This window comes from Pempheris klunzingeri, chromosome 1 (genome assembly GCF_042242105.1).
Source record: "Pempheris klunzingeri isolate RE-2024b chromosome 1, fPemKlu1.hap1, whole genome shotgun sequence".
NCBI lineage: Eukaryota > Metazoa > Chordata > Actinopteri > Acropomatiformes > Pempheridae > Pempheris > Pempheris klunzingeri.
Genome location: NC_092012.1, coordinates 31,579,680 through 31,596,389, shown reverse-complemented (window position 1 = coordinate 31,596,389; position 16,710 = coordinate 31,579,680). Strand labels below are relative to the sequence as shown.

The following is a 16,710-nucleotide window of genomic DNA, read 5'->3' as shown; positions in this document are numbered from 1 at the left end:
ATAAATTAATCTGAATACATTAGGTTATCCAAATGTACTCTTCCATTTAGGTCAGGTGTCTCCATCGTGGGATTAAGAAGCTACTCTTGTCTTTTTTTCCCCAGATACTGCTACAAAGGTGTTCTGAGGAAAGAGTACATTTTACCTTGTCTAAAAACTCTAAGCCTTAAATGGCATCAAAAAGTTTCTGGTGGAAATATTCCTTACGTGATGCAACCATCAATTGCCGAATCCCTTTCCCCCAGAAGACCAACTGTCAGTATGGGTCACCTATGGTGAACATTTACTTTTTTTTTAGTGTCACTGATATACACTAGTCTCCACATATCATCCTCCACCTAGAAAAAGGACACAAGCCTGTTCTGTTATTTAGGACAGGGAACCGGGGCCTGATTTAGACCATTGTCCTGGACAGTTTTTTCTGGGCCAACCTAGAAAAGAAACTCTTATTTCTAGTTTCTACTATGTTCATAGTCCATGGGTGTGGAACATCCTTTTAAATCCAACCCAATTTGACTAACGGAAATACACAGTGTGGATTATGCCTGTAATACTTTGGCTGTTGCAGTCATAAGAAAATTCAAAAAAAAAAAGAAAAAAAGAAATTTACCACAACTGAGTGCTTTGTGAGCAATTACATAGAAATTCCTATATTTATAGCTTGTCTTCATAAGTTACATTTCACCCACTAGAGAGGGCAGTCTGGCAAAATCCAGCACGTAAAAAAAGACTGTCGTCATTATATAGAAGAGAGTTAGTAAAACACAAACGTTTCACTTCATCACACAGACGCTCCCTGGCCGCTGGCTTCAGTCAGACCTCATTTCACGTTTCAAAAGTCTGAATGGAAGTGTGAGTGTGAGTGACCATAGAAAGTGGAATTGTATGCATTTCACCAGCAGGGAGTGAAAGAGAGAGAGCTGACCCATTGTCCTCTGAGGGAATGATGAGCCACTCTATTAGCATGTGTGTGTGTGTGTTAGGGGAGAAACACAGAGTCCATGGTCATGGTGGTCAGTTCAGGTCAATCAACACACAACACTTTGCCTCTCTTGTAACCTCTTTCCTGGTTACCTTCTCATTTTTTATGTGCCTATTGTTAAGGAAGAAGTGAAAGCTGCGGAGAAAAACATGCCATTATATGAATGAGTATTTAGGAGAAAAGCATGGCCACAGAGAGAAGGAGAGAGAGAGAAAGATGTGTAAGCAGAGAGGTAGCCGAGGCTTTCAGGTATAATTTGTGAGGAGAGCGCCGAGTGTTTCATCCGAATTCAGCTAGGTTTTCCACAGAAGACATTGATCAGAATGAGATGTGAAGCGTGGCGATGGAGAGGATGAACGGGAGCTAGAGAGCTGGAGGAGGGGAGAGCTGGTGGACGCTTAAGGAAGGAAAAAGAGGATGAGTAGAATGGAGAGGGGTGGGGGCGCAGGAGAAGCAGCCCTTATTAATGCTCTCAATTCACCAGTAATGCCTCAGAAGGAGGAGATTAAAAAAAAGAAGAAAAAAATCACTATGCCTCTATTTCTCCCTGCTCTACCTCAATAATGGAAGTTATCCCTCACTGTTTTCAAGCCAGCACGCTCCACTTGACTTTTACTGATACTACATTGGTATTTGACTTTTTAAAAATCATTTGTACGGTGCTCAGACAGCAAGGTTCATCTCGTCATTACATTAATGTGGCTCAGAGGGCAGCGGAGAGGATTGTGGAGGCTTCTCAGTGCTTTGGAACAATAGTCCAAGGGACAATACGTCCCTCTGGTACTTCGTTGCTTGCGGTGCACATTGTTAAGCAGATTCAATGTATGCTTCTCTGTACATTTCTTTAACATTTTGGAGACTACATTCTAGACTAGATGGAGCATACCGATTTCTTTTCATCCGTTTAGGCTTTGAGGGTAAAGAGACTCAAATGCTGGATAAAGTATTTCCTAGAGAAAACCATTTTGATGGACTAACAGGGAGATATGTTTAAAATAAGTCAAGAGTACAGCACCACCTGAAAATAAGTTTAAAAAATAAAACTTTGCCATCGCCAAATGTCTTATTGGTGACAAACTAAAATGATCACTATTGCCAATGTGGCAATTTTTCTGTATAAATGGTTGTGTGCAGTGTCAGGGTCATTACTCGAATAAGTAACGCACAACACATTACTTGTCATAAGTAACATTAATAGTTTCTATTTCTCTGTAGAAAGTAATTTGTTACATTACTCATTACATTACTTGTGTTACCTAGCAACATCCACTGAGATACATTGTCATTTAATTGCCAGTTAACAAAATATAATATTAATCACTGCATTTGGCCACATATCCTATCCTAAATTCCTATTCTAATGAGGGTGACAAACAAGTTCCCTTATACTCTAAGAAATACCATAAAGCCAACAGCAAAGTTGGTCAAAACCTGCAGAGCATTTCACTGAAAAACTGTTTTGGCAAGAATGAGGCTCCATTACATGCCTAGAAAAATCAAGGAGGCACTGGCAGCTACCTCAAAAACAAACTATAATCAATACATAACAATATCAAAGATGTTGCCCTACCTAACAGTGCCTCTTATTAATATTAATGCCTCATATTGATATCAATATTAATGATATATCAAAACAGAACAGACTCTGGCTGCCTATCATTAGATGACAGAAAAACATGTTTAAAAGGCATAGGAACTGAATTTAATGGCCCAAACAAACTCATTTGAGTCACTCACTAAATCATAGCTTCATAGTAGAAGGTCCAGCTTATTTGATGTGCTTATCACTGGTGCAGTGTTATACCTCACGGGGATGGGGGTGTAATGTGATTACTGAAGTTAGGGGCAGTCATGTGTTACCTTGCAGCATGTTACCCTTAATGCTGGTTAGGTGTGTAGCTTGCCAACATATCGCAAGTTAATTTCAGGTAAACATATGTGTTAGCCACTGCTTTCTACCCACTTGAAAGCCAGCATGCCATCGGCCTCACCGGAAACCTCTTTATCCCCAGATATCTCCCTCCTATCTGCAGTGTGTGCATCTGCTGCCCACCTCATCACTGTCCCCCTTCCCCTCCCTACTTGACATGACTGTATCTCATTGGTTATTAACGTCAAGGATTTGAAGGTTCCATTATCCTCTACTGGGAGGGAGACGGCAAAGAACTTGACCTACATTAAGAAGAAACCCTCCTGACCCAACTTCAGTTTTTTTTTTTCCCTGTCCTTCCATATTGATAAGACATTCACATTGTATAATAAAGACAGTGGACATGAGCGGCGGACTTTAAACTAATACTTCAGCTAAGGACTTTTGAGTTGAGTTGAATATGTATTCATGTTTTAAAATAGCAGAAAAACATCCAAAGAAACATTTCCTGCAGGATAAACTGCCCTTCAACTTTCCATTCATGTGCCATACTTAAATGCTCCCATATTCCAACAATAACATACATGTAAATCATACATAATTGATTTTTTTTTTTTTTCTTCAATGCCAAAATGAAACTTTAGTTTCTGTATATATACTAAACCACTGAAACAGTTCACAATACAAAATTGCTGCCAATGCTAATCTGTCAGTAATAAAGAAATGCAGTGTTTCCCTTTCAAGTATTAGCCGATAAATTACAGCTTAATTAAATTATATTCATTAAATTATATTCCCAAAGAATTCCACCTATACTGGCTTACACACCAGCGGGGTATCTCCTTACCTTATGATTACTAAATTGTACACAGGCCATACAGAATGCCCTTGTTTTACCAAAGGGAGACTTATATGTATATTATTTGTGATTGAATATGCAGGTTAATTTATATTGCTGCACAATTCCAGCATTCTAGCACACTTTACAATAAGGCTGACATTTGAAGAGATTCCCTGAAGAAGAAAAAAAAAGACTTTATCCTGCTTACTGTACTGGCTTTATTTGTGTTTTTTGGAAGGATTTGCCATCAAATGCAACTGCACGGCCTTGCAATTTTTCTACTAGGATTTTTCCAGCAGTGGTGCTGAAGTCTATTTAAGGCCCTTCGTGTGTCGGGGGACATGTTAAACATCTTCTGTAGGTGCAAAATAAAAACAGATACTTCTGCGTAGTTGTGGATATCGAACTACCTTTGAACATGCTTCAAGAACAGGGTTGCCAACATTCGAAGGTACATTCGAGAGAATCTGAAGGGTCGGCAAGTAGCTACATCTACAAAAAGTAACACTGAATAAAAAGTAATGTTCAAAGACCGTGAATCCTGCACATTTTGACTCACTATGTCTTATTGAAAAACATGTTTTACTTAATTCCACCTGTTTCAGCCATCTCTACCACTCGGTTGAGGTACGCTACACTAAAAAAGTGCAATAAGATATAGTGAGTCAAAATGTGCTCTACCGTATGGTCGAGCAGAAGGTTAAAGGGTTAAAAAGGCAAATTGAGCCATTAACCAATGGTACTGTCTGATATACATAATGTATTCACTGTGTGATGTACTGTCTACCTCCCTGCTGGACTTTAAGTGACCTAAATTAACTGTTGCAATAAAGCTTTCATTTGCATGACTGTTTAGGTATCAGTGGAGTTAAACTGTCAAAACTATACATCAAATTCATGTAGGATGATATATGGTCCTTTGATTCTGAGAGTTGTATATGCAGACAATCAACACAATGAGTTCGTTTTGCTCTCCTGACATTGGTCAACCAAACTAGTATATTACGATACAAACTTAATATTAAACTCTGTTCCACAACGATTTTGTCAACAGAAATGTTAATATTCATTGATGTGCCTTTATTTCATGATGAAATTGTAACAACAAATGGAGAAAAAGATTGATGACAAGACGACAAAAAAAAAAGTTGTCTGTTTTAGATGTGCATAGCACGCGACAAAAGCACTGCGCCCTGCATCTCTTTTCTGCAAGTTGAAAATGTGAACTTTTCAAATGGGCGCTGGTCACCGTCACTCTTTTTGGCAGCCAATCATGGGGGTGGGGTGCCACGGGACTCATCGCCATGGTAACCAAGAAAACGGATGGTGGAGGTTTGTTCAAGCCGTGTCTATCCATGACACGTGAAACAACAATGTCAGACAAATAGATACAAAGCGAAGAGGTAATGCCAGTCTCTCATACAACAGAAGTCAGAGAGGTGATATATGTATGAAACAACACTCTCAGCAGCCCAACAGCACCTGCAGCATTTTTTTGTCCAACTGCACAAGTGTTTCATCCCAGTATTCTGCCAGAGCTTTTCTGCCTTAAAAAAAAAAAAAACACAGGCCCTCGCCACAAGAGCCCTCAATAAAGCAGGCTGTGGCCTTTCTTAGAATTCGTCACACGGTGCAAGGACACAGGAGCCCTTCACAGGCCGATCATTTGACTACCACATCTGACATCAAACATTTCAGATGAAATAGCTTTGTATAGTCAGACATGCAGAGGCCTTAAAAGATTGTTGTGTTGTAGATGTATGCAATAAATAAATATGGCCTGTTGAGGAAATATGATTACATTGCCCTTTTTCTAACATTAACCATTCATTTTTACATGATATGAAACTACAGTAAGTAATACATTCTCTGCCTGGATGACTAAATACATAGTTCAAGGTTTGCTAACTCATTTGAATTTTTACAGCCATTACAGTATCCTGGAACTGTCTGAGTAAATAATGACTAAAGCATTGGCTAAAATGATACTAAAAACTGATGACATTGATGAAATGTTAACTTGAAATATGACTTTAAACCAACTACAATTTCCAGTAAGCAACTGACACCAAAACTAACTGTAAGATTGTCACTACTAACACTGACTTGACTGAGTCGACTTTAACATACTATAAAAACATAAAGGAAGAACATCAATAGGATCCTTAAAGAGGGTGGAGCCCTTTCCTCTATTTAAAGTGAGGAACAAATATTACAGTGTGTAACTGCATGAGCTGCAGAATCTGTAAATCCCATTTCTGTAAGGATCATATGGGAGTATAGAGGCTCCCTGTATGGAAGTGGCTTTGCTGTGACTGTGGCGCGGCGCTAATCATTTTGGTGTGGTGCGCTGTGCCACTGTTGAATGCACATAGGACTACCACTGCCTTCTTAGCAGGATAAATTAATTGCTGATTTTGATCTCTTTGCAGGATTTGTTGAGTTAGGATGATTTATTTTAAAAGGCCAAACGCTGATGCTGGATACAATAAGAATCAGGTTTGTTTTTCCTGATCTCATACCTTAGTCAAACATCTCTGTGGACCATGCTAATATAGCTGTCTGAAGCCTACAGCATGTGTTTAGTTTTGTTCCCATTTCTGTTTCTGTAAGTCAGTGGTCAACCTGTTTAGGGCCTGTGCCCACCCATACATTATTCAGGTCCCTTACTGACCCCAGTGAAGAAAAAAAACATAGTGTATTGTATTCCCTGAAATGATTGGTGAATATTAATGTGTTATGTCAATGAACCACATAACTGAATGCCAAATAACATTTATTTTAACTGGACAGCTGGAATAGCATCATCATTAGTTCCCCAGGCAGTGAAAAAACCACGTCTGTAGAAATGATATTTATGAGTGATGTTAACTTTAAGTCTCGCTATTGATCACACAGCAGCCAATCAGAACTGCCAAACAAAAAGATACTGTGACATTTAATCACTACTAACTACTTGTAACTTAAATACCACAATTTATTTGACTGAAATGTCATGAATTTCAAGTCATATTTATGTTGTACAATTCCAAAAGCATCGTTTCCAGGATCATTTTAGGGTTCTTAAATTCAGATGAATTCATACGCCAACTGTCCCTCAAGTTCAGACATGAGTTAATCTCTGAATATGCAGCAACTCTGAGTTTTTGACTTATTTATTCATTGGATTTGAGCAACATGAATGTAGTTTTTGAATGTTAGGCAGGAGAATTTTCTAAATTTGAATTTGAGAGACCTAAAATTGACTTGAAAGTGACTATTGAGAATTTCACAGAGTGAAATTCAGAGCAGTTTCCAGTCGAACATTTCAGTGCCAGTGTCCACAGAGACCTCAGACAAATTCTGAATTAATGAACTTAAATAGAACATGCAGCAAACGATATCACCGTCTGCCTCTTTGCCTCCTTTGTTTCTTTTTACTGGAAGGTGTGCACATATATACACGCACACCTACTGAGTATTATCCTCCTCTGTGGTGCGCCACAACATGAATGTCCCTTGCACAATGGGGGGGTTCCCTTGCAGCAGTTGTGCACATATATTATTGCCTATTTATCTTAAATTCTGAAGAAAATAATATAATTTGCTTTGAAAGTCAGCGTGAGTTGCAGTGGTGTAAACTCCCCCGTCTCAGCTGGAATTAGACTGGTTGATGTCGGTGCTGTGAGTCAGCTCGTCAGGTGTCGGGGAAGTGTGTTTCTGGATGCTACACACTAAATTACTTTCACAGGAAGTCCGACAGCGAGCCATCCCTCTTGTAAATCTGTGACCGAGGTGGTAACACGGCGTTCACTGTATCCTGGGAGAAATTAATGCTTTCATGTGGAAGAAATATTTTCTCTTCATTTCTTCCACAGGGAATACCAAGAAAGAGAGTGTCCAATTTCCTGACACAGTAAACGCCATGTTGGTGAAAATTTATAAATGATGCTCAGGTAATTCTGTTTCCATGAAAGGGGCATGGAGCTGCGTTACAAACCATCAACCTACAGAAAACTGACAGAAGCACTGAAGTAATGAGTCGTTGCTATGGAAACAATACATTGTCATATCTAGTGGTGGTGAATCGAGGCAGTAGCGTTAACTGGCAGATTTTACTCGTGCAGGACCACACCGTTTCGCAAGTAGATTAAGGTTTCAACTTGTCGTGAATCTTAGGTGTAAAGTCAAACGGCCACCAAAAAAGCCAGTGCCCTCCTACTGTCACTGAAAGCCTCCTGGGGAGCAGTGCTGCCCCCGCTGCGAAGCACTACTGTAAATGTAATGTGGTGTATTCCATAAAGTCAGAGAAAGTAAAAGCCTGGCTTATTTTCATATATCTCACCAGTCTAGTTGTTACTACTGAGTGACTTTACATCATTGTCTTACATCATTGCACTGAAGTAAAAAAAACATTGATCAGAACAATTATTAGAAGAAAACCCTGAGCTATTCTGTTTTAATTTATTTATAATTCTTTTTTGTTCGTTCTGGCCTTACCACTTCCACCATCTCCAAAACAGTTTAGTTTAACAAAGCTAAGCACTTGTGTAGCACTAGTCTTACATGAGATGCAATGTCAAGTGCTAATAAGTACAAAGATTTAAAAAATAACATGAATTTAAATTAAAAAAGACCTTATTTCATTTGTTTTTATTTCACACCCATATTGTCTACTTTCCACAAGATAGCATCATTATTTCAACAATTGACTCTTCTTGGCCGTTTGTGCTCCATACATGTGCACAACTCAAGCTTATTCAAGCTTGGTTAGCATTAGCATTGATTAGACACAATTCTATTAGCATTAAGTAAAAGTCAGCATTAAGTCATGTGGGGCCTTTTCAAGTAAGTGCAGCTTTCATTAGCTGCACTTACTCACGCCATGTTTATTCTTAGACATGGAAGAGGGGTTATAGATTAGTTTAGTATTAGAGATGATGATCAGTAGGCCCCATCCCATTATTAAACTCCCACACAGTCCCTTGTCCATGTTTAACCTGTACAAGGCTGTTCATACTCAGCACTATTAAAGTCAAGGGAAACTAATTAATAGAAGCATTTGTCCATTTGCCTTTCAAGGATATTAATGACGCAGGTAGGTTAAATTATAGCAGGGAAGTTGGGAAAGGAGAAAAACCATCACCACTGACAATGGCAAGGAAGGAGATAAAGGAGATACCTTAACCTCATATTCAGGTGCTTACTTGTTTGTGGGGGGGTTCACCAATATTTTTACATGCTATAATGTTCAAATCAATTATTTCTCATAATGTGCACTGCTAATGTCAAGTTCAGTGGGCCAACCTGCCAAATAAACAGTAAAACACCACAAAAATAGTAATACATGCAGCTTCACATCTGAATTCAGATCATGGACAGCAAGTATCAATCCAACCCTGAGCTTGCACCATTACCAGGCCTCATTAAGAAAGCAGTCCAGAGTACGTTAACGTTGTACCCAGACGTTCCAGTTTTGCAGCCATTGTGGAGACATTTCTGTCAAAAAACCATCCAAAATCCATCTCATCAAAGCTAGCTTTAGTGAGATAACGAAGGTTTACAACAAGGTGGATTCATGTTTTCAGTGGGTGTGTAATGGAGACCATTGGTTCCATTACCTTATGTGGTTCAGCACAGTTTGGGGTAAAACATTTCTAAAAAACTGCCAGTCAAATAATCAGTACTCACCACTTCCTGGTTGTCTCTTCAGCAGGGGGCAGAGGCAAAAGGCTGAGGTGTTTTCAAGCACCTGCTTAAGAGCTCCAGGAGCAAACCATTACGATGGGGGTGGGGGGTGGGGTAGAAGCAAACAAGGCTAGTACGTGTGATTATTTGAGTGTATGTGTTATTGGTTTGTGGTAGGGATGTGTATTCGTGTAAATATGTATTGTTCATTATGTATTCTATTTTTATGTTATGTTATGATTATATTTAACATGGCATATGGTTGTAGTCCCACCTAAGTGGTTCTGCCTGCCTAATTACCGGCAGCTAGAAGCTTTTGGTTGGTGTTGGTGTTTGGATGGAAAGCAATAAAAGGTCGCTTTGGTGTGTTGCAGTTTACCTCTGTCTCGTGCCTCTTCGAAATTGAATTGAAAGCTACCACCAGTCAATCCAACAGGCTGGGACAATCAGCTTGCTGAATTGCTGTCGCATGTTCAACAGTCCCTGCACATGACGTCACATGAGGGCCCAAATCTAAACAGCGTGTTTTCACACACATTTACGGAAAGCTGGAGCAGGAGAGACCATGGCATGTTCACAGAGAGGACACACATTTATGCTTAAAATTAAAAAGTGCTTTTTGCATACATCCCCTTTAAAGCTTAACTGACATGAGACATCAGTCAGCAATAACATTGCTCCATAAAGTTACAGCCACTGCTGTGCAGGCCATTCAGGGGAATAAGTGGAGTAGATCTGAAATGAATGTTTACTGAGTACAATCCAGTCACACTAAATGAGGTCCAATCAGTCCGGACCAGTGAACATGAAGTGACCCTGTTTTGGTTGAACACAGCTCGCTGTGTGTGTATGTGTGTGTGTGTGTGTGTGAAAGAGTGAGAGAGAGCGAGAAAGAGAGTGTGTGAGCTTCCACATTTTTCTATGCGTGCATGTCCTCGTGCATGTCTACTCCACATAAGTACATGCATGTGTATGTGAACTCAGCGTAAATCCACTTGACCCATGTCACACTTACCAGCCAGGGACATCACGTTCCAAATAACAGCACACAAACACACATACACACTGGCTCCACTAACATCATAACACTACAGTAAATATTCAATTTCTATTCCATTTTCTCTTCCACTGCTTTATCATAGAGACTCTATTCTGCCTCATCACCGTTTAACCCACTTTTTCACGAACTAGTGCAGAAAAACAGCGTGATTTCTTAGAATTTAACTGCCTAGTATAGTGTAATACATGCACATATTGAATGCACTTTCCACATCAGCATCCTGCTGTTTGTGTGTTGGTATGTATGCACATGTGTTTATTTGTCTGTGTTAACAACATTAGCCTGACATTATTACCTATGCATGTGTTTACAGTTAAAAGCTGACATTATGGAGCAGTGCTTGTGTTCAAGTTATGTGTTGGATTGCATGTCACTTCCTAGACTGGGAAAGCTATTAATTTACTTCAGTTAACCAAAAAAAAAAAAACGACATTATTTTTTTCAGATTGGTGGATGTAGTCACCATATGTTTATTTCAGTGAATATAGATAAAGACATATAAAATGTAAAGCCTCATGTAAGTATATGCAAGATGAAAAACACTTTCACGTTAAAGCTGGATTTTCTCCTGGCAGTAAAAATGTTCATTTTCTGTTGAGAGTTTGGGGATTCCCAGTCAGTGTGGTGAAGCAAATAAGGTTGAGGTCACCCATATGTTCAATCCCCTAATTGACCATATTTTAGCAATCAAGCAATGTTCTCTAGATGAGTATTTTCTTATTCATTTACTAAAGTGACATGTGGCACCATAAATAAACTGCTGCACGGATCCTGAAGGAATGCACGAAATATTCCTTGATTTAGAATCAAAGTATGTTAGCAGGTTATTGGAATGCAACATATCAACAGACTCCTTCTTATTTGGTGCTAAAATGTCTGTTGCATACAGACTGGATTTACATCTAAAATCTGTAAACATTTACTCATGGTATTACAGCATATACTTCCCGTTCACATAACAATGAAATTAAATTCCATTTTTTCCCCACTCATCTTTTTTTATGTTGTCATGTCAGGTACGTTTTTGTCTGTTGTTGTTTTGTTTCATTTCATTTCATTCAATTTCACTTTAAATGATAAAAATACTAAAGTTAAATGAAATGTCTGAACACATTTTCCCGCCGCTATGGTTCACAACCAGGCTATTGTGCTTTTGACTTGTGTTCAGTGATTGAACACTGGGGGGTTGCTACTGCACTAACACCTCCTACTGGTAGGTAGAAGTGGCTGTGCAAAGGGATATCCGCCTACTGTACCAATGTCTAGAGGTGAACAGTGCCTGCAGTGCTTGGAACTACAAAAATACTATTAAAGTCTCACCTTGTGTTTCAACAGCATCGTGTCAATTCTGCTTTCCTCTGCTCTGTCTTTCTCCTTCCAGCTACAGTCATTCCTGCAGGTCAGCGTGTTCCAAATCCGGGTAGACGAGTGTCCTAGTTCAGAGTGTGCCGCGGCTGGAGGCTGCACCAACATTTTGAACGTTCGGGACACCCCCACAGTGGTGGATTGTGGGACTATGAGTCTTGTATCTGTGACAGTGGAATCCACAGCTGTGTGCTCCTGCCCAGGTAGAGAGCAGTCCCATCAGCCCTGCACTTCATATCCCAGGAACCCCTGCTTCAATGGAGGCGTGTGTGTGGACACTCAGCATGGCTACAGGTGAGTTGAAAATGAACGCCGTACCCAAAACAGGAGCCTGAGGGGCACGTTTTTGCACGAAGCCATGACTTTTTCGTGATAAGTAATGCAGAAAATAACTATTCCAGTTACATTATGGTAGTTAGCAAAATGAAATGTTGATATATGCATGTCCTGAGGTTGCAGAGCCTGTAAGAAATGGCGCAGATGGAAGCGGTTCACTTTGACTTTATCATGCCAAAAAATAACCCAGGGCATCAATGCCACTTAGCTTCCTAAGTCATTTGCAGGAGAGAGAACCTAAAACTCCTAAAGTAGAAATAGCTAAAAAGAAAAAGTAGATTAATACAATGATGTAATATTCTGAAACGGTTTCCATGTAAATGAGGTTGTATTACTGCACTGTCGTAGTATCGCTTTGGTTTAAAATTAAAGATTAAATTTGAGAATTTATTTTAACCTTTGTATCATTCTGGATGAATTCTATTGCACTGTGCTAAACACTGTGGTTGGGCTATACTTTTGCCCTTGGATAGAGAAATCTTGGTGGTAACTGGAGCAACACAGGGATCAAGATTGTGATGTGATATGAATAGTAACATGACAGTTACTTTTAAATGTAACATTTAAAAAAAATTGACAAGCTCAAGATGTGCCTGTCACATTCGCTGTAGTTTCAAATGCCAGCAGAATGTAGAACAACATTTTTGACTGTCAGCTTTGAGGAAAAAAGGTATAAAAAATGTCGTAGTGAGGTCTCTGCACTTAATCAGAACTGACCTACATGTTGACATAACAAATTAAAGTTCAACCAGAGGCCTAGGAGTTTGGGGGTTCTGCATAGTATCTTAGCTGTCCCTAGGATTGTGCTCTTCTGGACAGAGACCTCAGATGTTGCAACTGGAATCTGCTGGAGCCACCCACAGTTTGTGGGTCACAGCACCCAGTGGTCCCATCACCACTGTTGCCTTTACTCCCCACATCTTTCCTAGCTCCTCTTTCAGCCCTTGGTATATTTTCAGTTTCTCATGTTCCTTCCTGCTAATGTTGTTGTCGCTGGGGGTTGTTACGTCTTTCACCTCGGTCTTCTTCTGTTGTTTGTCGATCAACGCGATGACCAGTTTGTCAGTCTGGATTTCTTGATATCAGCCACTTCTTCTGTCGATGGGACATGTCATTTAGGGGCTTCTCCTTCCATAAAGATTCATCTTTCCTTCTGCATTATCGGGTGTCTGCTGTGTGAGGTGTTCACTTAGGAACTCAAATATTCTCAGGGTGATGGACTTGGGACTTCCTTGTCTTGATATGTGTGGCCTCTTGCTCCTCCTTTGGTCAGCTTATTATACCAACAGGGTTTCTGATGACTGGCAGGGCGTACGTATTGATGGTTCCTCCCAATTAGCTGACTTTTTAGGACCAGCCTTACTCTGTGTAGGTATTTGACTGTGGCTGACTTCCTTGCAGCCTCCTAATGGTTCCCATTTGCCTTTTGGATCCCAAAGTATTTGTAGCATTTCTGCCTTCTGGTTGTTCAGTTCCCTCAGTTCTGATCATCTTCCCTCTTTCTTTGCCAGACATGAGGAATTCCCAGTTCTGCAGCTTAGCTGGTCTACTACCTGTCCTCCTATTGTGCAATGTAGCATGTCCTGTTTGGTTACAAAGGAAAGATGTTTGGCACAGTAAATCAGATCCCAGTTTGGCTGTTGCTGTTAATGTCCCAAATACAAATAAGGTATAAGGTATGTATCAGAGAAATATCAAGACAAAAGCAATGAGCACTTATCACATTCAGTGTCCCGAAACTCAAGAATTCATTAAATTCCAGCTTTCAGTGTTGTCTAGCCATTGTGAATGAACACTGCTATGATATTAGATGAGAAGGGAAGCAAGAGAGAAGATGGATGTGAAGGGAGAAATTAAAAGGAAATTAAATGAGTGAACATAACCTCAAAGCATATGCTTTTGAGACTGCGCTGGAGAGATGAAGGCAAAATGCCTGTGGTGCTTGTGTGTAATTGTGTGCGGGTGTGTTTATCCTTTGTTTAGTTTAGATGCAAACTCTCTCTCAAATGATGTCAGTGATTAAAAATTGTGAGGGAAATTAACACATCAAAACAAACAACAGTGCCACTAAAGGAAACTTTTATTTAATACTATAGCAGCAAGTGCTCTAATAATCCCATAACCACTGAGCTCTTAATTTGAGCTCCCAGGTCTTTTCTCACTTATTTTGCTCATTAGCAGCAGAGTGCATTGTTTCTCATTGGTGTGTTGCAACTGTAGATGAATAAATTACAATGAAGTTGCGATGCAGTTATTTTTTCAGGATAAAGGCAATTCTTCAATGTTGTTAAAGCTGTTAAGAGTTACAGCTGAACAAACATCTTTATCTAATGGAGGAATTTTGACTTGGAGATGATTCACAGATTCCTTCACCACGGTAGCATTGCCATGGCTCGAACGATGGCAGTGTGGTTTGTCAGTCCCCCAATTTGGTCCGGATGGAAATTTCTCAACAACTATTGGATGGATTGCCATGACAATTTTGTTCCCCTCACTAAGAATTACAATAACTTTGGTGATCCCTTAATTTTTCATATAGGTTTTGTTTCAATTTGGTCGGGGTTTCATTTTGAACAGGTTGTTTTCTTTAAATTTATGCATGTCAAGTTTGTGTACATTTTCCATGGGTTTATATCTGACCGAAGACCTCTCTAATATGGATGTTACTTGGAGACAAAGTTGCACTTCATCATCATCACCATCATGTGCTGAGAATTCTCCGTGCTTTTCTAAGAGAATAAAATGGTGAAAGTGGAGTGAAAGTGAAAAACCGTTTGGGAACCATTTGGGATGAAATCCCAAAACACAAGGTCCATCACTTATTGGAGATGGAGGCTGAAAACATTTCAGCTTTTCTTTTACAGGCTCATATTCAGCTATTTCTACTTTAGCTACTCCATGTAAGGTTAGCACTGTACTTTCCTAATGTCTAAAAAAATGTATTAACCAAGGATGGTTTAATACAGTAAGGAATACAGAATTGTTCAAATTTACTACTAACATTTTCAAACTCTTCACACAAGCTTCCTAAATATCCTGACTTTACAGTCTTTAATTTATACATTTAGGGGGGAAATGACTTTGGGACAGCTGGAGACAGTCTGACAATTTCCTTTGTACAAGATTTCATTATTGGCTCTAATGTCCTGATGCTGTAGGCTGACTGGGTCTCTCTTGTGTTCCAGCAACCATTAAGCACTTGAATGGCAGGTGCTTTCATCCTCTAATACCAAAGCTCAACTCTACAGTATCAAATCTTGCATATAGTTTTCTTTGTGACCTTGACTTGTTGACAGAGAAGAACTGTCATTGATATAGTGATGATAAACATATATACATGGGAAAAACATATATACACAGATTGCTTGAAATTCCATTTGTGTGGGTGAGACAAGTCTTACAAAGCTATTTGTATAGTTACGCAATAATAAGGAGGACAGATTTCTCCACAAGGTTTATAAAACACATAAATTAAATGGTTGATAAATCTGAAATTGATACTGTATATAGACCTTTTAATTGGAGGATGGATTTTGAATTGGTTAAACTCAGTCGTGATGTCTCTCTCTCTCTCTCTCTCTCTCTCTCTCTCTCTATAATTATGTTTCTCAACTGCAAGTGTGGCAATAACAGAAACTGGACAGTATGGCAAAGGTTAGCTAAACAAATAAAGCCTATTTGTTGAAGGAATATTCAACAATTTACTCCACTTGGCATCTCTTAATTGTAACTGTACTGCTTCAGATCAGAGATTTTATTTGTAGCCATGTGTCCATCATCCATCTGTTCATTTTAAAACTTCAGTATATTTCCCCTCCTTTTCCTATATAAAAGCACATGTTTCAATTTAACATAAAGTGCCAGGGGACCATGCTCAGATTTTCCAGCTCTGGAGTTTACAGGCCCTCTGTGGATGCAGACATCAGTGCTGCAGTTCCTGGCAGGGTTTAACTGCCTGGCCTTTCGACTGTTATGGAGTCTGACTTGCAGATAAAAAACAAGATTTTTGGAGCATTCTTGGTGGAGTCTAACTCAAAATGAAACCTTTTTTTTTGCCTCTGTGTTTCCTGGAGTTATATATAGAAAAGAATCTTTCACAACCTCCCACTAGATGAAAAATCTAGTGTTAGCTGTCACATACTGCCCGTTCTTGTTTCTGGCAAAAAACTAAACCAACGAGTGTCTTCATTAACATAAATCACTCTGTAAACAAGGCCAAAAGTGGGGTGAGAGTGTTTGAACAAATCCTTTTAACTACAAATATGATGATGAAATAGGCTCTTTGGTGCTAGTGGTAGAGGAGACATGATGACCCTTTTAACTTTGTGTAATTCAGTCTAATACTCTGTGTATCCTCAGGCTCAGATCTTTAATGGTGGACGTGAAGGGCTCTTTGCAACTAATTAAATGAAACACCAATGTGTGGACCTGAGCTTTTATCACTGTCTTAACTGTAACTCCATGCAGAATTTGAGCGTTATGATGAAATTAAGAGTCAATTCTCACACTTGCACTTCATTCAAGAATAAAGCTGAAATCTTCTTTTGTACATTATTGCACTTTATAGTGTATAGAGCAGGGGTGCCCAA

At 39.4% G+C, this 16,710-nt stretch overlaps 1 protein-coding gene across 1 annotated transcript in view; it reads left to right on the top strand.

The window, feature by feature from the left end:
• The window catches only part of LOC139216193 (neural-cadherin), a 241,800-nt gene that overhangs the window by 151,970 nt on the left and 73,120 nt on the right, over positions 1-16,710 (top strand). The window contains exon 26 of the mRNA XM_070847299.1: positions 11,802-12,079. Coding sequence (XP_070703400.1) covers positions 11,802-12,079 — 278 coding nt within the window. The remainder of the gene's footprint in view (positions 1-11,801; positions 12,080-16,710) is intronic.